Source organism: Amia ocellicauda, chromosome 5 (assembly GCF_036373705.1).
Source record: "Amia ocellicauda isolate fAmiCal2 chromosome 5, fAmiCal2.hap1, whole genome shotgun sequence".
Classification (NCBI taxonomy): Eukaryota; Metazoa; Chordata; class Actinopteri; order Amiiformes; family Amiidae; genus Amia; species Amia ocellicauda.
Window position 1 is genome coordinate 42,839,309 of NC_089854.1, and position 24,803 is coordinate 42,864,111.

The 24,803-nt window shown below is 38.0% G+C and overlaps 1 protein-coding gene across 8 annotated transcripts in view; it reads left to right on the forward strand.

Annotated features, from left to right (window-relative positions):
• The first annotated feature begins 718 nt into the window (after positions 1-718).
• pacsin2 (protein kinase C and casein kinase substrate in neurons 2) overlaps positions 719-24,803 on the forward strand; it is a 28,614-nt gene continuing 4,529 nt past the window's right edge. For 2 of the 8 annotated variants that reach the window (XM_066705302.1, XM_066705309.1), the window contains exons 1-8: positions 8,794-8,890; positions 13,704-13,808; positions 16,115-16,271; positions 16,790-17,025; positions 20,848-21,003; positions 21,516-21,691; positions 21,915-22,035; positions 23,046-23,084. In XM_066705302.1, coding sequence (XP_066561399.1) covers positions 8,879-8,890; positions 13,704-13,808; positions 16,115-16,271; positions 16,790-17,025; positions 20,848-21,003; positions 21,516-21,691; positions 21,915-22,035; positions 23,046-23,084 — 1,002 coding nt within the window. In that variant the 5' untranslated portion in view covers positions 8,794-8,878. Of the gene's footprint in view, positions 832-7,689; positions 8,034-8,793; positions 8,891-12,701; positions 12,883-13,703; positions 13,809-16,114; positions 16,272-16,789; positions 17,026-20,847; positions 21,004-21,515; positions 21,692-21,914; positions 22,036-23,045; positions 23,085-24,803 lie in introns of those variants that run through there. The other 6 variants (XM_066705303.1, XM_066705310.1, XM_066705308.1 and 3 more) reach the window with 5 other exon arrangements.

The window sequence follows — 24,803 nt, forward strand, 5'->3', positions numbered from 1 at the left end:
GTTTATATGCACCATTGATTTTTTTTAATTTCTCTCTGTTGGGGCAGCTGCAACTGCATTGTCTTAATGATTTCTGGGGTCCTACACCCTGGATGCTTTCTATGACAGCAGCATCTTAAACTGTGGCCTTTATTTTTTGATGTAAGACATGGCCACCACAGCAAATTTGAGAGGAAGTGTTAAAGTTGGGTTGGTAAATCAGTAAGAAAAAGGAAATGATCTAGGTTTCAGTGTAATTCTATTTTCAATTCATATTTTCCGAAGACTTATATACTTTTTCAGTGTGTGTGTGTGTGCATATATATATTTCAATAGTCAGTGTGACAGTGGTTGAATATAGTACCAAAAACCAATCTGTCATTTTTTTAAGGTAAAAATACACTTTACTGCAGCCTGTATCACCTCTAGTCATTTTCTTTCTAAAAGTATTTCTTAACAGTTAATAATAATTTTAAAAAATGACAGAGCGAAGTAGCATCTAGACTTTATAGTATGTCTGCTGACAGGACATCAAAATGTAAGTGCCAGCTTCCGACTAGGATTGTGAGTAGGTTCAACGATTCGTAAACTTTTGCGGGAGACCTTGACATTTTAATATTTGAAACAGTTCAAAGTTCATTCATTGCACAATACAGATTTTTTTATTTTTTTATTTCACACTCCAAAAAAGTTTTGCACTTTAAAACTTCGTCTGGTTTGTGGATGTGACGTCAGAGAGGCGCGCCGCTCCCAGTCATTTGTCGTGAGTGAAGCTAACCAGAAAAGGAAAAAGGAGGAAACCCAGAATTGGAGAGGGACGTACTGCTGAATATCTCGTATCTCAGGAAAAAGGTGAGGAAATGATATATACACATGATGTTTCGAGTGTCACAATATGTGGACGGAAAATATATGTATTTTATTGTAAACTTTGGTTTGAAACGATATAGTTGGCGTAGTTCGTTAACTTCACAGTAACTGCTCGTATCATATGTTATGCGAACGGGCTTGGTCTGTTGCTCTGTCCCCAGCTGAAGTGATGTAGGAAATATTACTCGGGTTTGTGTATTTTTAGAGTGCCTCCTGGGTTGAACTAGAAAACTACCTTGAAGGTTTTACTTCTTATTTCTTTCTTTCTCTCGGAACTTTTTATGGGAAGGTTTTGTTGGTATACCGTTTCCCTTAGTACAGTTTTCTGACCAGTCGTTGAGCTCCTTTTTGTCAACGTGGAAACCGAACAAAAATACAGGGCTGGAAATCGTGCTGGAAAGCTATGAATCTGAATGTGTGACTTGATTATTTGAGCTACTACTTGTGCTGCAGCCGGGATGCCACGACTTGGCTCGGCAGTGGAGGTATTTCAGTGACGTCTGTGCTTGAATTAACAACGTGGACTATTAGCCCTAATCATAAAACACAGGTGTGTGATCCATTGTGATGCTTTAATAAGGGGGAGAACCTTCTTCTACAGATAGAAAGACATGGGTGTGAGTACATTTCCAATCTTTCTTGGCAAACATTTCAACGCCAGTAAGGGTTATCGCGAAATATATATGTATGTATGCATTTCCGCTGTTTGCAATCTCGACGTAAACTGCACAGTGTGCTGGGAGGTTTTGCGTTTTGCATTGCCCAATACCAAGACCTGGCACTGCGGGCAAAATGTAGGCGCTCAGGGTCTCTTTTAAGGGCGGGGCAGTTAGTTACACTGTCTTTAACAAGGACAAACATCTTGCTAGTTTCACACTGCCTTTGTAATTACGGGATCTGTGTAGGTGGGACACTGCTCACTGTCTGCTATCAAACTGTGCTGTGAAAAACCTTTACAGACCGTTACCTTACTGTACATACCAAGATTATTCTATGCATAGAAAGGCGAATCTAATATGTGTGATTTATGATTGTTGTTCCAAAGAACTGAATATGGTTTTAAATAAACAAAAACAATCTCGATCTAGGTGTCCTGAACGGGTGGATATCCAGAATAATAATTTTGATTCCTAACTTAGCATTAAAAAACATATGTGTGTGTGTGTATATATATATATATATATATATATATATATATATATATATATATATATATATATATATATATATATATATATATATATACATATATATACATATACATATACATATGCACACTATACATTGTTTGTGTTTGTGAAAGAAGTCATCTCAGCATTGTTTCCCAAGCATATATGGCTTTGTATTTTGAAAACAGAAACCTCTTGTAAGTCATCTTTGATAAAGATGCCCCCCTGAATGAATGCATAATAACAATCAACTTGTTTGAGTGAAAATAGTGAGCCATTCATGTCCATTTAATGTGTTTAGATATTTTATTCAATTTAGTCGTTTATTAAGTTTTATGGCAAATCTAATGAATTAGAATACTTGTGAAACTACACTATTTTAAATGAATGTGATGCACATGCTGTCTTAAGCAGTACAGCTGCCATACAAGTTCCTCTTTTGTTACTTTATGTGCAATTCATGGACCTTTTCAAAATTATTGAAAACACAGGAAACATTTTTGAGAAGTTGCATAAGAAATGGAAATGGGCCTTTTTAGTTCACCAATATGGTATTTCCCATTATTATATTGTGACATTTTGCAGAAAGCTGGTTTATTTTAATAGAGATTTTTTAAAATACTGTTTTTGTTTATTAATTTCATATCTATGTAGATTTAATTTCTGATGAAGGTCCACCAAACATGATAATGCACCCTGTCACAAAGACATAAGAACATTTGGGGAGAGTTTGTATCAAAGTGGGGAACTGGGGGAGAAGCAGGAAGGGAACTCAGTCCATGCTGACCAAAAAGGATGCACTTCTAAAAGCAACCAGTGAAATACATTGTGGAGATTAAACATATGTCACCCAGCACACTGGTTACCACACAAGGGTGTCCAGGTTATGTAAACAATAGACCGTGCAGGGATTTTCTGGCAGAGGAGCCACACACAAGCCAGTGATTGAACAGAGAGAGCTATAGTGGTCCAGATGCCATTAAACATGCTTTATGGAATTGTGGGGACATATCCTGTATGTGAAGAAATAAGCCACACTTTGTTTACGTTTGGGGAGTTATTTTATCCCCCGAGTATTTTGTCGATCATCCAGTGTGGAGGTAGTGGTGTGATGGCATGGGTGTGGTTCTTGCGGTGTTTGGTTTTTGATAAGAGTGCCAACACTGAAGGACTGTCATGGCACCTAATGGCACAAAAGTGGGAGTATAACGCAGTGGATCGAGGAGAATTACAGAAAATATCCCTTAGAACACATTTGGGATTAACTTGACTGGCAAATCTGGACTGCTTGGATCAACCTCCTTCTTATCTCGCTGCACCACAGCACCTGCACTGTGGGAGAGAGAGCGCAGTATTCCTGCAGCCCCCTCTTGAAGGTGAAGGAAAGTTGTCCCAGTGCATTTGGTAACGTAGTGTATTGCAAAGCAAATGCAAAAAGAGGAAGTCCTGTACGTCGACTAAAGTAAGTCGTCCTCATAATGCTTCGGTGTTCTAATACATGTGCTTACCTAGTTCCCATTTGCTGAAAAGCACGGATGCTTGCCTGAATCAAAACAAATGTGTTTTGCCTTTGCCAGACTGCTTTTTCACAGTGGAACAGAGACTGCAACTAAGATCCATTGATTAGCCTTGGTAGGCATTCGGTGAAACCTGATCAGAGTGCTGGCCCTTACAACAAAGCTGTGTCTGCATTGCTTAACAGTCTTGCCCGAGAGCGCAGTTCAGAAATACCATCCCAGTTGAGATTCCTAATACTGGAAATGCACATGCTATTTTAGGGCTCCTCTGTAGAGTGAAATGCACATTATAATTACTGCATGTACGAGTGCCAATATATTTTATATAAAGGCATTACTGCTTTATAGTGTATTTCAGTTCTGGAGTGTCAGTGTTTAAGCATCCATATATGTCGTGGCTTGTGACCCCATAAAAGGAACGAATTAAATATATTTCATAACTGTGAATGACCAGGGAGTGGAAGGGGGTTCAAGTGCCGATTTGTTTAAATAAAAGCTTTCAGTTCCGACTGCTTGTGTTATGAAAAACGAAGGAACATGTTTTTACCTGTTCTGCTACAGCCCTGTGAATAAATAGAAAGGGAAGGTGGGGAAAAAAGCTAGCATTACGAGTAAACTGATCTGTTGTGTGTTTTCCTGTATTTTTCTAGAATAATCAGCAGGCTCTAAGAGAGGAGTCCTGAATCCTGACTAACACAATAGGCTAGGCTTTTAAAATGTAAATCAACTGCCATCTAATATTAAGATAAATTGAATTCATGTGAATTAATTAGGAGATCCTTACGAACGCTAACAGACTAGTCACAGACTGCATGTCATCGTGCATGAGAATCCCCAAAACCAAACGCACTGTACTAGTATTGCATAAGCTAGTGACTGAAGTAGATGCTACTTGAGTCTCAAGTGCAGGGTGGGGAGTGATTCTGCCATCAGTAAGGTCTGCTTTGGGAAATAAAAAGATGCATTTAAACAACAAACTAAATGGATAGCCTAAACAGTGTGGCCACTGAGAAAGAAAGTCAACAACATGGAAATATTGTGCTGTGAGGATTCACTTGTTCAGCACAACCAGATTCCATTACTTAAGCAGTGAGCAGACAAGATGGGCATTAAATACAGTGAATGTGTCCCGATTACAAACCATGTATCTAATGCCCGACAACTACCAGCTTCTGTGAATCAGCATGCTATGTTTACGTGTATTTCAGTGCTTCCATTTTTTTGCAGCCTAATATGCACATTACATCTGAAGTGTGCACTGCTCAGACAGTCTAACCACATGCCTAATGCTGTGGTTAATTAGAACATATTAAGTTTCTGTTCATATCACTTCAAGTATGATATAGACAAAAAGGCATATCTATGGCACCAAATTCTGTCTTGAATTCATCGAAGTGTTCATAAAACTAAACATTTTATACAACACTGTTTTGCTTAAGAAATGAATACCCAGCTGCTCCAGGAGAGAATAAAATCCTACATTAATCCTCATTAATTAATGAATCCTCACAGTAGAGGTAGTGCTGGACCCAATCAAAACTTTGACCTACCTACGAATCGTAAATTACAGACTTGTAGCCGATCACATTATGATTTATAAGTAGTAGAAAGTGGCTTCTGACAATAAATTAAAACATGATAGGGTACAGGTTTGTACTTTGTGATTCATGGGTAGGTCAAAGGTTCGATTTGGTCAAGCCCTTAAACTAGTAAGCCTTGTTTAATTGGGGTAAAAAAAATTATATCCTACCACCTTGACTAAGTAGGGGAAAAACAATAACTTTTATATTTTACATTTTTCCATTGGTTCAGGATTGAAATGTTCATAAGACATAGGTTTCTACATGTATATCAGCTGCTGATTATACCGGTTTTGAGTGCACACATGAAAGCTTAGTCAATCAATGCCGAACGAGTTAAGCATTATGACCTCAATCAAGGGCATTCCGCTAACTCAAGATTAGGAATGTTCAGCGTTCAGGACAGTGTGCTATCAGACAGAAACCTAAACATTGGCAGAAGGCAATACTATGTAACCCAGAGAGAGTTTAGTTTTGCAACTAGAAGGGGGGATCTCTATTTAAACTGAGAAGAGTAACAAATGCCAGACATACTGCCTTTCACCACATGCCTCTGTCTTTTCTCAGTTAAAGGTCATGTATTTGAAGGCATCTGATCATTATTAAAATGAGGTGGTTTCAGAAGAGTTCCCTTTATCATTTTGTAGTGCATATTGCTTGATTTTGTAAGGTAATTCTGTATTTGTAAATTGTATACACTTTGTTTCACTGGAAAGACCCCATCTCCACCTTGCTGTATTAGTTTATTATTGTGTAGGTCTATGTATGACTGGTAATGTGAAACTAACAGCTATGAGTATTGACCCATGGTGTCTTTTTCTTTTTTTTCTTTATCTGATGTTTAAAGAGGGAGAAGGAGATCGCATTAATGTGTGTTACATTCAGTTAGACAAATACAAAAAAATGTATAACCTTATAACATGGTTGAACATTGTGTGGCGAACTAAGGTAACCTCCATATATTTTTTTGATTTTTGATTTGACTTCTACTTCTTACAGTAGCTGTACATTAGCAGTTTCCCCTGTCTGCTCACTGGGCCGGTACCTTGGTGACCGCTATAATCCAGGATTTCATTGGTTTGGACCCATTGGATATGTGTTCTGCATTTATGAAAGATTGGTGTTCCTCCCTGATGTCTTAAAAAGGGTCCATCAAAAGCTGAGAGAGGTGGCTCAATTGTGTGGTTGTGTTGTCCGACACCACCGATCTCGCTTAACAGGACTTGACACCAGTACTCGAAAGTAAAGGCGCTTTGGAATATGTAAGGCTTTGTTGCCTAGCCATGAAGTAAAAGCTCAGGTAAATACTGATTGGTTGTCTGTTTCCAATGTTACCCGTGCTTTGGAATGTTGACCTTTCTTGGGCCCTCAGGTGACCCAGCCATGAAGGAAAACCAGAGGCTGAGATATCTAAAGCTACATCATCACCAGTACACTGATTAATGTTGAAAGCAGACCTTTTAGATTGCAAGTTACTCCTTGCATGCATTCATAGTAGTACTTAACCAAGCAAATAGTTTTTGCATGCTGGGAGTTAAAAGAAAGAAAGAAAGAAAGAAAGACAACATTTACTGAAGAATTCTGTACTACAATGTACAAATTAAAAGAGCATAACTGTATTAATCCCGAGGAGGTTACTATGGCATCTTTAAAAGTTGAAACTCTGTAGGCAGTTTAGCTAGGCAGATGACTGGTTGACTTTTTGCAGTAGGTGAGCTGTAGGGAAAAGTAGTAATTTGTGGTTGCTACAGAAACTGTTGAGGATTATATTTAAATCCCATTCCCTCTAGCTGATTGAAGAATGCTCCCATTAAAAGCACTTCAATAGTTCAGTTATTTTCAACGTTAGGCTAATTTCGTATCCCATTGTTGTAGAGCACTAGACATAATCTGATGCTGAATTTCTACTTGTTAAACTGTAGTGTAGTCTAAATAATCGGCTTCCTGTTTACTTCAAGATCCAGTGCTATAATATTATTTCCTTTATGGTTGTATCCTCAGTACTACCTTAAATCGCTGTTGTCTTTTGAAAAGTCTTTGACTCGAGAGAGTGTAACTTTCAAGCAAATCATTTTCACAGAGTTTAAAACTGCCTCCCCCACAATACCCATTATCTACAGACCAGTCTAAATTCAAACTTTCATACTTCTGAGATATAGTTTTACTTATCAATAATGATTCTCAACTCCCTAAAATTAAGTATGTTTGCTTTTTCATTTCTGTGAGAAGTAGCCTACCACATTAAGAACTGTAACATTATTTAATGCCAATAGAAATGCTTAAAAAGCTATAGAAATGCAAACTGTTTAAAGTTCTTTGGGTTGACATAAGCCTTAGAAAAGTGCCTTTTCTTCAATCTGTTTGGGATCAGCTAGAGAGTATCCAAAGAGTTGCTGGAAATAAGGAGCTGATCTACATTTTAGGTCCCCACAACAGGGTCTGATTGCCCTCTGTGTTGTTTTCCTAGAGCCCAGGCTGTAAGGTGCACTTTCTGATTATCAGTGAGCATGTGATTTGGCATGTTTGCACTGCAGCCTGGAAATGACCTCTTCTATAGCAGCAAGGTTTTTGAGCCTTGAGGAAGTAATGAAATGCTTTTTGAATCAGTTTGTGTGTTTGTGGAGGTCATAAGATCGCAGGGAGCAAGAAAACAAAGAGTCAGGTAACTTACTACCTGCTGCTGTGTCTAAACCCTTACATGTCCTGCCCTGCACTCTGCTGTTCTGTGCTAGACTAGACTGCACTGTACTGTACTGGCAAGTTGCTGAGTACTGCACTGCTGGAGCGACAAGGAGCTGCAGTGACTGCTGGGTAAATGTGAGCAGAATATGATGTGCTTTGCAGTGAGGGAGCAGGCTGCTGTAAACAGCTGATTCAAGGAAAAAACAAGTCTTCCATTTCCGACACACTAAACACAGGTGAGGCAATGTGTGCTTCAAGACCATTTAATCATCATCATGTCTTGTGTGTGTGTGTATGTGTATGATCAGAACATTTTGATTGTTTTTCATGGGGTTGAATGCAGTTTACTTTGTGTCATGCATGCTCTTCAAATTGTAGATGAAACTTCTGCTGCACATTTTCTGCATCTCCCCTACAACAGATAGATTAAGAAGTATTAGGCTATATCATTTCTTTGTAGCATCCAGTACAGTAAGTGCCATGTTTTGTAATGTCAGTGAGCTATTATTCTCCGTTTTATTATTACTTGTATCAGCCACAGTTATTTCTTAATTTGGATCTTGGCTTTGATTTATTACTGGAATGTGTTTTGGCAAAGGCTGGTAACAGTATTGAAGTGTATTTGGAGTCTATCTTGTGACCGAAGAGGTTTGCTGTGTAGTAGAATCTAAAGGACAAGTTTGTTTTTAACTTAAAAATACATTGTCATGGGATTTGCATGTTATATTTGCCCTATATCTTATTTTTGGCTTTACTATTGGTAAAACTTTTTTCCCCACCAGTTTGCCTTTGTTTTCATTCTGGTAGCACAATCAACAATGGCTGCAAAATGTTCTTTGTACATAACTCTAGAAAGCCGTGGTGCATACTTTTATTTTTAAATAGCTCACTCTGTCATTGTTTCCAAAGCAGCTGGTGACAGAGTGTGACTTTCAACTGACTGAAATGCCTGCACAGCCAGGACTTTAGTCACATTGGGATACTCACTGATACCAAGATTTAAAACACTGCAGATGTGTGGTTTTGGTGCTCTCCATCCTGGGAACTGGGGAATCTTGTGTATTTTCTGTTTTGTTTTTGGATGGGGGAAATTGTGAGTAATTTTACACTGACTTCCAGGGATAGGATTTGCATTGAAATGAAAGAAGTGCTAGAAGTGCTTAGTCAGCATTATTCCTCGGTAAAATGCGGATCTATGTAGGAAAACTGTAATTAAAGTGAATCTTGAGTCTCACTTAATCTTTTTTTAGACAAAGCAAAAATGTATTCTGTTTATCTAGTGACTTTTGATTCATTTTTTTGTTGTTGCTGTTAACATTTCAGTTTTACCATTATTGCAACTTTTGCTCAATCTTTCATGGCATAGCTAAATAGAATTTTATTTGACTGTGTTTATTTCCTTCTCTACTTACTTACATACTTTTTTATCTACATGATAATAACTGAGGCAATGTTGTCATTTTGTGTTTGCCATAATTGTTTCTAATCTACAGCTGATAACATTTAAGAAGTAAAACTAACTAAACTAAAAACATTGCATTGATGAATAATCCCCTTCTTTAAGTTTTGGTATGTGAACTATGAGGGAGATTAAAGATCTTGTTGCATGCCTCTGCTACAGACAGGTTAGGTGTGTTGTTGGTTCAGGTGAGGATTGTGACACTGCTGTTGAAGTTATCAGGAAGGCATGTGCACACACTGAACGATCTATACTGTTTACCTTCTTGCTTCCAGGGTGCGGATCAACAACTGAGGGAAGAATTTAGTTAATTAGCAAGTCTCTAGGAACACAATGGCAGCACCTAAAACAACACGAAAGCAGTTTTCAATGCAGTTCTTGTTTCGTTTGCCTCATGAGGTTAGCTTTCCCATCAATGCTCACACTGTCTCTCGTCAATGGACTTTTATCAGCCAGCGTGGGTCAAGAGAGCGGGGAAACAAAATTGCAGGGCTTTTGCTTTTCAGCTTCGGTGACCTCTTGACATCTGCAACAGACTTGCTTTTGGAAAGCTATTGGGCTGCTTTAGCCAGCTACAAGAAAACACTCATGTAATACAAGTGTGTTGTGATGATCCTGTTCTCAGACACAGATCTGTTTACATTGTGGTGGGAGAATTCCACTAACAGTACTGCACTTATTTTTTTGTCTTCCAAAGTGATAATTGTTGAGTTTAAAAGCTGACATGATCCACCCTGGCATTATTATATTGTTAAAATAAGCATGCCTTGGTGATAGTTTTATGTAATTAATAATAATAATTCAATTAATAAATAGTAGTTGATACCAGCTATAACTAGGCCAAATATTACAAAGTACAATGTTTTATTTAACTGGGCTTACTTTTAACATGCAATAAACTGCATTTGGGCACGCATTTTAACCAAATTATATTTAAGCCACCTTGTAATTGAGATAGTTACCATGTGGACAACAGAAAATACAGGGGTTATACTGCAGGCAAATGGAAATGTGCTAAATTTTGAGCATCCTCAACTTGATTTATATTGCTTTGCTGGGCTGGGTGGTTAAAGTAGGCCTTACTTGTTAAGATATCTCCATAGCAGTGTTCCCATCTCAATACCTCTTCTTCTACAGCCTGCCTTCACAGTATAGTCTCAACGAAGAGTTCTGTAATTAGCTCAAAGGCTTTATAAAATAATGGCAAAAAGTGTGGGGGTTGTTAGTGCTTGACCCAGCTGGATGTTACTAGAATGTTTGCAGTATCAACAGTTCCATCTGGATTTCATTAGTATGAATTGCAAATAGTCTACTTTTACATATTGAAATGATAGGCACTTACTACAATCAAAGGGAATATCCTGACCTATGAAATTACATAATGTTGCTCAGATACAGTTTATTCTTCGCATAATGGGAAGTACCTGTGTTAAAATTTAAATGTAAATGCAAGCTTTTTTATCCGATATCTTGTCAATTTACACCATCTGTGTAGCATAACTAACTGTCGTTTTTTTACCTTTAGGAATTCAAAAATCTGTTGATAGTTTGTCTCGTCTTCAAGATTAGCTCTTACTTTGAAGTGCTATAACAAAATCACTGGATCCTGATTGAATTTATAACTGTAGTTGAGGAGTGAGTGGTTATTGGCATCATACTATTTTTGTGTAAAACTCCACAGCTGGTGGCTTACAGTACCAAGCAGAAATAGTGTATATTTGTCTTCACAAATCAGCTCCTTCTGAAATATTCAGAAGCTGTACTTTGTTGCACTTTCTTTGTATTTTGAAAACCTCTTTTTCAGTCATGTTGTAGCACTGTATCTAAGAGTTTCCTTTCATGTTTAATAGCTGTGGCACCGCTTGCCATCTGGCATATCTTTTCCACAAAATAGTATCATGCTTTTGTTGGATTATTCCCCCCTCAATATGCAGCTATAAATACTTACTGAAAAGAATGAGTAGAGCAACCTCTCAGACTCTCCCCTGTCTCTCTCTCTCCCATTCTCTTTTACTTCTTTGCTCTCTCTAAAGTCCTCCCTTCCTCTCAAGCTGCAGGGCAAACGGATCCACACAGAATGTACAGTGACCTTACAGAAGATACAGACCTGTTACATTAGGCGCACAAGCTGCTTCATGCCCAGAGCTGAGCTTTTTTCTTTTTTAATTAATAATATGATATGGAAAGTGTCCCTTCTGTTTCCGTTTGTGCCACAAAAACAATGTAATTAAGAATTTATAATCCAGGATAAAATGGATTAATCAACCTGAATCAGGGTCATATTCCAACAAAGAATCACAGGAATTTTCATCATTTCCTATGGAAAGTATGCATCATGTCATACAGTGCTCGCAGTGAAGGAGGACTGTGGGTTCAGCACCACACACACACACACACACACACACACACTGAGGAGGAAAAACAGAGCCAGCTCCAGTGACTCGAAACTGCAGTCTCTGGGTGTCCAAGTTTGGTTTTATTGCTTATTTTTAGTTCGGTTTATTGTTATTTTTATACATATTTCTCAGCTGATGATGTCAAAGTCTTAAGAGAAGAGCAAAGACAAAGCAAAGAAAATGCTTAGGGTGACTCACGGGAAAGAAAAGAAAACTTGTTTCAGTGTCGTTGTTTCAGAGTGGCTGAGCTACACTCTCACCCTTGTGTCCCGTCCCGCTCTGGGTTGTTCTCTGTTGTTCTGCTCAGATTGTTGAATGCAGTGCTGAGCATCTATTTCTCTGAGCCGATTCAGGGGCATTAGCGTTAGCCTTTGTTCTGAAGAGCGCTGGCAGAGAATGCTGTGCCTCTCCTCTCCAGTCATCTTTGCAGAAGCATATTTTTTGTTTCTCTCTCTCTCTCTCTCTCTCTCTAACAGTTGCTTAGCACAGCACAAAACAGTCCTCATAGACACAACAGACCAAACCACAGAACAGAGAAAGCTGGATGACAGAAGTAAAGTGCATGGCCAAAAAATAAGATAATTAAGGTTCTCTTCATAAAATCATGCAGCGTACATTGGCGGTGTTGGGGAGATCATGTTGCAGTGTGTCAGTAGTTGGGCCCATGCATTGACTAATCCTGCATTTGGGGAGCTCTCTGTGTGTCTGTATGGTAACCGACTTGAGCACAGGCCGTACTGGCCATCCCAGTCTTCCTCCTTCAGAGAGAGCAACCTAGGAAAGCTGAGGCAATGCAGTGATTAGTGAACCCACTGTGTTTTTTGTAATGGTGGATAGTCAAACCTTGCCATCAATGTTTGTTTCTGCTGTGTAGGGATTCCCTTTTAACTACAGGAAGCAGTCCCAAGAACAAAACATTAGCCTATGTATTACTGATAAAATTCTCTCAGTCCTTCTCTCAGATGGTTGTTTATTAACTTTTTTTATTGACCTAAACAGCTTTGTTTCCTGTTTTGGATCAGTACATTTCTGCTTTGACCCCATCTCAGGTAAACCAGGCAAATTTCAGTGACATAATGCATTTTCATAACAACAACGAATGCCAAATCGAGCAACGCTCCTGTGCAGCAAAATTCCCGCCCGTACTCTGAGGGCAGCAGTGTGGAGAAGTGGTGTGGGATCTGAACTCCTCTGGATCTCAGGTGGGGTGCTGTTGTACCCTTGAGCAAGGTGCTTTACCTAGATTGCTCCTGTAAAAACCCAGCATTATAAATGAGTAATAAATAAATAAAATAAATAGAGAGAGATATATTGTAACAAATCTGCAAAGAAACAATAATAATAATATCTATATATCCCTGGAGAGCAGGCACACACAGATACTAGGTGAACTGTATTGTCTGGGGAGCACAGTAACATCCAGTGCTTCACCCTTGTTCCCCAGAGAGCTGAAAGCAGTAGGGCTGAACGGCCGACATGTTTGGGTGAACAGGCAATTTCTTAAAAACACACGCAGGATATTTCACAGAATAAAATGGGTCAAGCTGAAGACCGGGTGGTCACATATGGTAACGGCACTCATCCAGATTTGCTTCAAGAACATGCCAAACAATTCGGAAAAACTCACAGCTGTAAATTTGTTCAGCAGATTATTATGATTACAGTTTTTTCTTATTTAGTAACCACATTCTAGTTTGCCTCTGATAACAGATGGGGGAATACATCTGACATTTACCCCATTTTGCTTTAGTCACAAATGTTAAATGTCTGACATGGTCCTACGTTGATGTTGCAGCTTAGTGTTAAATTACATTTGTGTTCTCTGTAAAATGTATCAGCTCAGTATAACCGTACTTTACCCAGAATGAATTGGTAAACACTTTCACTTTAGTTAGAGAGTAATCCCTCCCCCTTGTTTTGTTATGTGCTGAACTGATGTTTCCAAAATCATCCACACTTTGATGTCTGGGTGACACACTCAGTATCATCTTTGCAATATCTCTTAATTAATAACTTTCAACCACTCCATACCATTTTATTTTGTTATGCAGCATCAGAAGATCCCTGAACTTGGAGGGAATAGGCTTCAACTCCCAACAATGTCGGACTCTTACGATGGATCTATGACCGATGTCTCCAGTGACAGCTTCTGGGAGGTAGGGCTTTCTGTACTATGGAATGAGTTCCAGCATGTTGAGTTATACTGCGTACTACGAACATGAATTTGCTGCACTGAGCCAATAACCAACATTTTTAAACACAGCCAGAGTCCATTTGAGCCCAGGGTTTTAAAATGTGCAATTAATTGAATATGTCTGTTGCTCCCAGACACGACTATTTTCGACAGAAGTTAATCCTCGTTAGATTAAAAGGCCACATGAAAATAAAGTACAATTAACAACAGGTTTCTTACAACTTGTAACTGATTCTGTGGTTCCAGTTCTAGACTCCAAACAAAAATCATCTTTATTATTGAACCCAAATGTAAGTTACATCATATTCCTCCCATGTTTGTGAATCTTCATTCTTCCATTAAAGTTTTTTTTTATATATATATATATATATATATATATATATATATATGATAAAAAAATGAAGTTTAGAAATCAGTTTCACAGTGTTGTTTCAGTTCTAAACAATTGGCATACTGAAATAATTCAAGCCTGCCCCAGCGGTGTGTTTAAGTTAATATGATCCATTTCTTTACTCTTGATTGATTAATAGTTGATTTCTTATACAGTATTGAATTAACATTTTGGGCAGTTTGGGCGCTTTAAGAAATCTTTTAAAAAGTAAGTTATTTATTAGTTGTTTACAGAGGAGGTTTTCTGTTTGAATACCAGTTTCATTATTTAATAAGTAGCCTTCGTGCTTTCCTTCCTTGCACAGGGCAGTTGTCATGTGACTGTCCAGGTCCGCAGATTCTCTTCAAGTGTCTTATCTCTCTAGAGCACACATTCCTGTAGGTTTTCCGCAGGATTAGCTTGAACGTGATGATAATTCAATTTTATCTTTTGATTCTACGATCTCTGTACAAAGTACACATTATTATGTCTTGGTACATTTTTTTTTTTTTTTTACATGTCATCCTTTTAGGAATTTATGTATTTTAAGGGAGTAAAGTGATTTCCCCCCCTCTCCCAGGAGATAGACTAAATAAAAAATATACTTTTTTTGGAAACTAGAACAGGTACTAATTTGGTATCTAGCAGAGACCATGTATAATAAAGCAGCATTACTGCCTCTGTGTGATTTGTGTCAAATGCTTTCTGTATTAAAAGCAGGGGCAGATCGGCAAACTTGTGGCTCCAGGCAGCGCACTCTGCCAACCTGACAGTTCTAATGTATCACATTCCTATGTTGAAATTATAAAATTTTTCATTTGCTTTTTTCCATGATAAAAATAAATTCACCCCAAGTAATTTTAAGCACTTTCCAGACATTTTAGGATCAAATATTTGACATGGTAGTAAATTTACATTATTTAAAAATCTAAACGACAAAGGCGTGTCTCTCCCTATCAGTTTTAATTTTAATATAGATGTGTTTGAATGTCATGCCAGAATTCTGACCTGCTGGTAACACTTTCTCTTGTGTATAACACATTTTTTGGTGCTATAAATAATTTGAATTCCAGAAAGGTTGCCAGTAGCTTATTTGTGGATTCTTGTTTGTGTGTCTACCTTTCACAGTACATAGCCCGAGAGTGAGTTCAATCCTGAAATACCTCAATATAGAGCACATGCCAGTGGTGATAAAGAGAACATATCGAGGCATGTTCAATAAAGCACATTGTGAAAGAATTACATAATCCTTAAGGATGGGCTATCATCACTGCTGTGCTTCCACTATACAGAGAACAAAGAACAGCATTAAGGAAGTGTCAGGAACAATAACCAGGCAGAAAAACCAGTCGACAAGTGAAGTTATCTGGGCAGTCGCAGAATGTATTAAGAGGTCTATAGAGTTGTTTAAAAATTCATTCATTAATATATATTAAAGGAGTGCTCATTTAACTTTTTGTATTGTGGTTTTCTAGTTGCATGAGATTCTACTAATTAGGATGTAAATTGAATACTGTATTCATTGCTGTATTACTATAACCAGAGTATCTGTGACAAACTAAGTCGCTCTGGGTAACAGTGCCTGTAAATACATTAATACATGATAATGATGGTGATAATTTGCATGCATCTGATCGTTAATCAAAATAATGACATTTTTCATTTTTTTCTAACCATGAGCAATATCTTCATCAAGAATGTAATTATAAGTGTGTATCACTGGTGTATTCTACTTCAGGTGTTTGTCTTTTCTCTCTAGAAATAGAATTCCAATCTCCACAGTTCAGCATGTTTGTACATCTTATCCCTGATTGACAGGAGTTGAAACCTTTTGCTCTAGTCCTGCTAATGTGATCATGTGTCTTGTCACGCCGTGATTTTGTGTGTGTTGCTTTTAGGTCGGTAACTATAAACGCACAGTGAAACGCATAGACGATGGGAACCGACTTTGCAACGACCTTATGAACTGCATCCACGAGCGAGCGCGGATAGAGAAGGCCTACGCTCAGCAGCTGACTGACTGGGGCAAGCGCTGGCGGCAGTTTATTGAGAAAGGTAGAGTCTTTTGTTAACTTTTGTTACAGGAAAACAGAAAATGAAACACTGAAGGACAATAAACTGTGCGATGTGTTTGAGGAATATGCAAACATAACCTGCCCTAGATTATTTGCTTTCATATAATGTAAACAACACGCCTTCTTGGGCCTCATTGACTCTTGTAAACAGGGCTTCAACACCTCACCTATGCCGTTTGCTCACAAGCATGTTCTGCGTACTTGACCTAAAGTTTTGTAAGCTGTGTCATGTCATGCTGAATACAGAAATACATTTAGATCAGTATTATGAGGTATTGACAGCCAGTCAGCTTGTTTCAAGTATTAAGGTGTCAGAAGCGATGGGGCACTGTAACCCTACGAGACAGATTTTGATTTGATTTATAAATGGTATAAAGTTGCTTCTAACAATAAATTAAACCATGATAGGGTACAGATTTGTACTTTGTGATTCACGGGTAGGGCAATGTTTTGATTTGCTCTTACCCCAGTCCTAACGTGTGGTCCACCTTCCTACAGGGCCTCAGTATGGCACACTGGAAAGAGCGTGGACGGCACTCATGACGGAGGCGGAGAAGGTCAGTGACCTGCACATGGAGGTGAAAGGGGCTCTGATGGCTGAAGACTTCGAAAAAGTCAAGAATTGGCAGAAGGATGCCTATCACAAACAAATGATTGGAGGGTTCAAGGAAACAAAAGAAGCAGAAGACGGATTCCGCAAAGCCCAGAAGCCCTGGGCAAAGAAACTCAAAGAGGTTCGTCACACAGTGAATATTTAGCATCAGTTTCTTTTCTGCAATTCCAAATATCATAGCATGTTTTATTCCTTTGAAAGCTTTATATTATTGAATTCCTGTTAACATGTATTCTCCCTTCAGTAGTTTTTGGGGAAACCTGTTGGGTCCTATATGTTTCTCATTACTGATTCTGGTCTTTTGATTATTCCATTATTATTTTGTTGTGGGGCATGATCTTGATTTGACATTTTACCTTGCTGTTTGTTGGTTTCAAGTCTCTTTGTTAATCTGTGCTACAGTCTAGAGACTTGTCACTTGCACAATTACTGTTGTAATTAATCTGTTAGCTGTAACCACAAGGTGACTAATATTTCAGTCTTCATACTGTCCTTTATCTTTTGAAACTGTTGAGTATGAGAAGTCATAAAAACCACATCTCCATGTTTCTCTGAAAGTTTAAAACCTTGGTAATCATTTATGTCCATTGTTTTTCTTTTTTGAATAATATTTCAGAGTATATGTAGATATTTGCCATCATTTAAAAAATGTATCGGACATATATTTCTCTTTAGACACATTTCAAAGGAATGATTAGTAATATTCAAATATGTAACTGTTTGAGCCAATTGTGCACAATGAGAAGCATTGTATTGAGTAAATTTCATTTGAATGTCTAGACTTGTACTGAAATATAGCCAAAGCTGAACAAACAGGATTGTATGTCCAGGGCTCTACGCTTACTTTTTTCCTTAGGAGCACTGTGCCCCTAAATTGAAAAATGTAGGAGCATAGTCCAAAATTTAGGGGTACACTAAAAAAGAACAAAAAACAATGTGTTGCACATCATCATAAATGGTTCATATTTAATGCTAAAATGAAAAACAAATGCAACAATGTTCAAGACATTTAAATACAGTGCTGTACAGTAGAGTCTTGTGGGGGGGCAGTGGCTCAAACCAAAAAAGGGGCAGTTCGTTCCAGGGGGGGACTTCGGGGGAATATACATTTCTATACATTTAGAAATTGAATTGAACTGAATATGTATGGCACTAGTTTGATCATACAGTATAATGCGCCACGGCTGTGCAACGCCTTACACATTTAATGTCTTAAAAATCACTTTCTGGAAAAAAAAAATAAGGATCTTGGTTAGTTACAAGTTTTAAAAAAATCTTTTCAGACTTTTTATTGCTTGCTCTCCTTTATTGGCTAACCTTGCTGCTTGTATTCTTGTTATCTGTGTGTACTGCACTGCTGTATTGCATCTGTGTACTGTGTCTGTTTTGACTGTTACTTGAGTGTAGTGTGTGGGTATAATAAGTGCGTTATAAATAAAATGTAAAATAATAATGTACATTAGGCCTGGGCGATATGACTTAAAAATAATATCTCTATTTTTAGCAGTTTGGGCAATACATGATATATATCTCGATATTTCTTGTTTTTATCCAATCAAGCCACAAAATAAGACCAAAGACATTCAAACTACAAGTATTTCGTTAATCCTTCAATAAGCAAAACTAACAAATACTACATGCAGGCTGTCATGTTAAATATATGCAGAATGCAACACATTACAGGGCAAGTGGTGTGTGATTACTATTACATGTGTTATGTTGTTATCCGTATTATATTAGGATGGGACAGCAGCTCCCGTCTAAAAACAGTCCATATTCACCGATGTCTAAAAAATTATTTATTAGAGAAAAAGTGAACATAATGCTTACGCGTTTCGATTTATCTTCCTCAGAGCACATATATACATATACACATTATGATTTACTGTCACATAACCACAATAACACACGTGATACTAATCACGCAGCACATGCGCTGTAAGGTACAGATTCAGGTAGATTTAGCACGGCCGGGTTTATAGCGGCGCATTAACATCTGCTGGACAGAGACATTTCCTCTCTGACTGTCGCGTCTCGATTCTGCTTACAAGTACAGCACGTTGTTAATACAAAATAGTTATAATAATAATAATACAACTGTTGAACCACTTCACCATCTTAATAAAAAGAAAATGATACTTTCTGCATGTGTTTGCATTGCTTTCCAATTCATAAAAATGCAAACAAACGTTATTATTAATTTTATACAAATTATATCAGTCTAAATTAGCGGGGGTGGTGGTGCTTGCAGATCGAGTTTAGCGCGGCGACGAGAGCGGGGCGCAACGTGTGCGCTTGCGCATTAAAGTATCTCTTGGTTATGTTGGTTATTGTGTGTCAGGTCTCTCTCCTCCATGTCTGACTGTGTTTCTGATGCTCATCTCTTGCCGCATCCAGTATGTGTGGAAGAACCGGGAAGAACGCAAAGCGTCCTAATGACGAAAAATACTGCCGTAAAGATTTCAATTTTGCGATATAAACGATATAGCATAATATGAAACGATAGACATTTTTCTATCGTCATACGATATATATATATCCTCATATCGCACAGCCCTAATGTACATAATGTAATAATCCACAACCGAACTACATATCCCACATTTGCTACTGTAATAACGATTCGTGTAAAATATCGTAATCATAATCATGTCAATGTAGTATTTCCTTATAGAGTTAAAAAATGGTATTCGCACTGTGCGCTCAAATTGTATTTCACATTCGCACAACATTTGTTTTACTCCCAAATGCGAGTAAAACGCTCGCACTGTAGATTCTGTATGTATACACCAGAACAAGTGCAGTCATTTTTAATAGAGTTTGACAGGTCACAATTTACCAGGTCTTGTCATGGTTTTATTTGTCATAAGTGCTTGTACTTTCTATAAATAAATTGTCAGAGGATCCTATTTTTGCAGTGTCATCTCAAACCACAGTAGACTGCAACTTATTCTGTTTTTTTTACACATGCAAGATTGATCTGTCTTGTGACTTTCACAGAAGACATGCATTCCAGTGTATCTTGTAATCGTTATGTCTGGGAGGTGACATAATCTTATCTGATTGTCAGCTCCTCCCACAGTGTCTTCTGGGTTATCTGTGGATGGATAGGGAGCTCAGCATATCGCACAGTACTTTGGCCTCCTGGTTCGACCACTCGGACAGGGACCAAGCACTGTTCTGCACAGCTTTGAAATCTCTTTAGTCTGTGCAGCAAGAGGAATGCCATTAAAAGATCTGTGCACCATATGTTTTCAGGTAGTCCGTCAAAAGGGTGAAGTCTCTAAAATTATTCACTAACTCGAGTTAGAACCAATTGTCACATGTCACTAGTAATCTCCTGGATTTGCCAGCACAGCATTAAAAAAAGAAAACAATATTATTAATCAATTTTTAAGCACATATGGCTTCCCACATTTAATGAAAATGAACAAATGAAGTATTTTAAGTAATTAACTTCACAGGTTATCTTTAGCCTCCAGGCTGCTGGCCTAAAGTTAGGAAATACCATTGTCCTGAATAAATATCCCTTCTTTGTCCAAAACTTGGTGGAGGGCAGGGTCATAAAGGCTAAGGGTGCAGTAAACATAAGCTTCACAATTTTAATGAACAATATACATGCTCTGTGAATCTTATTTGTTAAATCCATATGGAAATGCATGGCAATTGATGTTATAGAAGTACAGCTGAGAACAAATAGTGTCTAAAGTAGATTGTATTTGATAGAAACAGGTGTAATTTATTTATTATGTCTTTGTCAGGTTATGGTATGTAACATCAAGCTGTTATAAGCTGCCTGCTATTTTTAAATGTCTTTTTTGATTGTGGTCTAACTTCACTCTTCCTCTCCTTACACACAGATAGAGCACATTAATTTCTAGAATTGCAGTTCCAAAAATAAATGCATAATGACAATCACTAAATAAAATGTCTTCTGTTTTAGGTAGAAACTACTAAGAAAGCATATCACGCAGCCTGCAAAGAAGAAAAGCTGGCAACAACAAGGGAAAACACCAGCAAACTGGATCCAAACATGAACCCCGAGACACTGAAGAAACTGCAGGACAAAGTGGAAAAGAGCAGGCAGGAAATGCAGAAGGTGAAGAGATAAGACCAGCATACATATCTCCAGTGAACAGAGGGCTGTGTGAGCCCACTGCAATATGGTGTGAACTGCTCTCTGCAAACTTGTGTAGGAGTATGTTCGGCAACTGGTGGAAATGTAATCTATAACCACAACATCTGCTGGTAGTCAGTGTTTTTAGCACATGTTTGTTAGTTTCGGTGCCTAGTTTCAGATGTGCTGTGTATCTTGCTGCTGTAAAAAATCTTTGTCCAGTCAATCTGAGCTGGCCTTTTCCCCCCAGCAATTTATGTCTCAGTAATAATTGTAATAATAACAATTATAATAAAAATGTCCAAGGGAGACAGTACTACAGAAACAATGGCATTACCAAACAATGTGCAATTGTCCTTCCTCGGACATTTCTGAACAGTACAGGTATTCTAAAGGTGATCGAGAAACCAGAGCCGGAAGTAATGAGACTGTGCACGTTGTGGAACTGTGTGGAGCGTCTTCTTCGGTTTTTACCTTTTTACTTTCTTCTTCAGACAAGGGAAAAGTACGAGAAGTCTCTGGAGGAGCTGGATAAGTGCACGCCTCAGTACATGGAGAATATGGAGCAGGTGTTTGAGCAGTGCCAGGAGTTTGAGGACAAGAGGATTCGTTTCTTCGGTGATCTGCTGCTGGATGTGAAGAAGCACCTGGACCTCTCAACCAAACCCGCGTAAGACACCCCCCAACGCCTTCCACTTGACTGTAAAAAAGGGCTGAAAACTGAGAATACAGGGATCAGAGTGTCTATGCCTCTGACTGTGATGTCATCAATCTTATCTTGTCAGAGTGATCGAGTGTCAGGGGACAGGTTTCGTGGTGTAGCGGGGTTGTTGATTCACTGGTGAGGTTGTAAAGTATCTCTTCACATTTCTTTTCTTTCCCAATATTTCCAGCTATGCCACAGTTTATCAGAACCTAGAAGACACTATTAAAGGTGCTGACGCTGAAGAGGACTTAAAATGGTTCAGGTCCAATCACGGTCCTGGAATGTCGATGTGCTGGCCGCAGTTTGAGGTACTGTTCATAACTGTTTTAACCATCCATTGTAAAGGTTTACGGGCCCATGCTCTTGAAAACCAACATTTAACCATTGCTGCCTACTGTGCTACAGTGTGCTTATGGGTTATATCCAGCATAATTGATTTGTTTTCAATCAGCAGGAACAGGGATGGTTAACATGGCAAACTAACATGGTAAACCTTGAACTAATGTAAAAGCTAGGTAAATGAAACTTTGCTTGTGAAGTGCCGGAGATGTTATCTTTAGGGGCAAATCTCACAATGCAAAGCTAGGCTCAATTACATGGGATGAAACCAGTTTGTTGGGTTAAGAACAGAGACCTTAAAGTTAAAGTTAGAAGCCTTGACATGCCACATAACGCCAATACACCAGCAACCATATGTGGCTTGGTCATGTGTATCATGCAGCCTTTGACACTGACACTCCTGCAGAAAGACGATATTTACACTACGGTTGTGGCAGTGTGGTGAAACTAGACAGTTTTATTATACTTATGGGGGGGTTCATTTGAGAGTACTGTACTCTTATAATTAACTTTTCTATTTCAGGATTTGCTATCTACTTAACTCTTCTACTTTAGGGTCAACTTGCTTGTACTCTCATAGAATGATCCCGTTCTGATTATACATACAAACGCAAAACCAATCCTCTGAGGGTTGGAGTAATTATCCATTTCAAGTTACACACAGACACACAGCAATTCCTCCTAAAACTGCTCAGATTTAGAAGCACTCTTTGTTCTACCTTGAACAGGACAATGTTATAATTTAACAGTCACCATAAACTGAACATACTTCAGCTTCATGGCACTTGCATCTCTAAAAATGTTCACTCTGTAGTCCATTTTGTCATTTCTTTTTGTGTTTAGAGCTTAACATTCAAGGTAGGTGGAGGGGCATTGAGTGGAATAATTGTGTTTTGATGCAATCAATATAACTTTGATTTGAAGTTATATGACATATCATCCACCCCATCGTTTGTTTATTTTTTAACCCTTTTAACAGAATTTTGAGCTGCCACAGAATAAGAGATGGTCCATAGTAGTGAGTGTTGCATGAAAAAGCACATTGTAAAAGCTATGCAGTGATTTTTGTTTTGACGTCTGTATTCTGACTTGGTGCTTTTTCTCTAACATGACCCTTACTGAGTTTATGGTTGATGCTGTGGAGAGAGTGTATATACCAATTGAGTAGAATATTTTAATTAGTTTGAAAAACCTAAACATCCTGCACAGGACAAATGTAGCATTTCTGCAAAGGTCTGTAGAGTATAATATGGCACTATAGCATGTCTAACGGGTCAATTATACATGCAAACTAGATACTTTATGAAAAGCTTTTTTTGTGGCAATACACCTGTCACTATTATAGGGGGGGGACCAACAACTTTAAGAAACTATAGATTCTTCCTTCAGTTGGCCTCACAGAAAACATAGACATTTAAATTGCAGTTCAAGGTTAATCATTTTAGAAGCTTAATTATTCCTGATTTGATGTTCATTCCCGAAACTGATAGTATGTAATTGACAAAAGTGCACAGCCAGGAGATCAAGCACGTCACTGGTTCCCTAAACATTCTGTCTGAGGAATTCCAACACTCCAAGAGAAACTGTCACCACGGAAACAATGTTACTTACAATAAGAGTGTTAAATTGTCTTTTTACCCTTATTCTGCATTATTGTGTAGAAGTTTTTAGTTCTTTCGTTCTTTAAATACTTTCATGGGCTAAAGAACGAAGTAAGTTTGACCTTTTATTTACACCTGTAAAAACCTTTTTTTAATGTGTGGCCAAAGCAGGATGAACCAGTCTCTTCAGAGCCCTTTCCTGGACTTTATGTTTTGTTGCACCTTTTACAGAAAGATTTTATCGCAATGCTCGTGATGAGAAATTAGAATTTAGACTGCCACAACCCACAGCATTAAGCCTTAAAGGGTTTTGTCTCTTTGTGTTTGGGAATGGGGAGATCTCAGAAGTGGTGGGGACAGTTTGCTAAGATGTTGAAATTTAACCTATTCAAATTAACATCTGTCAGTAGGGCTGGGTTCCCTCCTCTGACCCGGGGCTGGTGGTGGCTGTGGCTAATTGTTTCTCTTTTCCAACTCACTGTCTGTATCAGCATTTGCAGATCCACCATATTTCCATCAAAATGGTCTGGGATTGCATGTCATGGGGTATTGATGTTTCAAAATCAATCTCATGCACATATTGTACTGTAGTGTTTCAGGAACCTTTGGAATAATATGCTTCCTTGGTTCCAAGCTCAAAAAATCAGGGGACAAGTTATATTTAATTAAAGTTCCCTGTCCCTATGCAGGCAGGATTTAGAACATCTTGCAGATCAATGTCCAAAATTTATTATTATTATTATTATTATTGAACTGATATGTTCTTTGGAATCACATCCAGAGTTTGTAGGGAAGTCATTATTGATGACAGATACTATGCAGAATGTTACCATTATATGTGAGTTGTATTGGCTTTATTATTGACTTACTTAAACTGGGGCAAATGTTGTTGTTGTTGTTATTATTACTATGTAATTAATTACTAATACTTTCAAGGCATGATTACTTTATTACCCTATGAATATGCATGTACTACACATGAAAATTCTTTTAAATGCCTTTACTTTTCAACCAGGAAAGGAAATGCAGTGTCAAATGACTAACAGTGAACACAAAGAGTAGAAAGTGTGTCTCATTCCTTTCATATTTGCAACCATTTGGATTTTTTGAAAAATAATTTGATACGTGTCTTAATC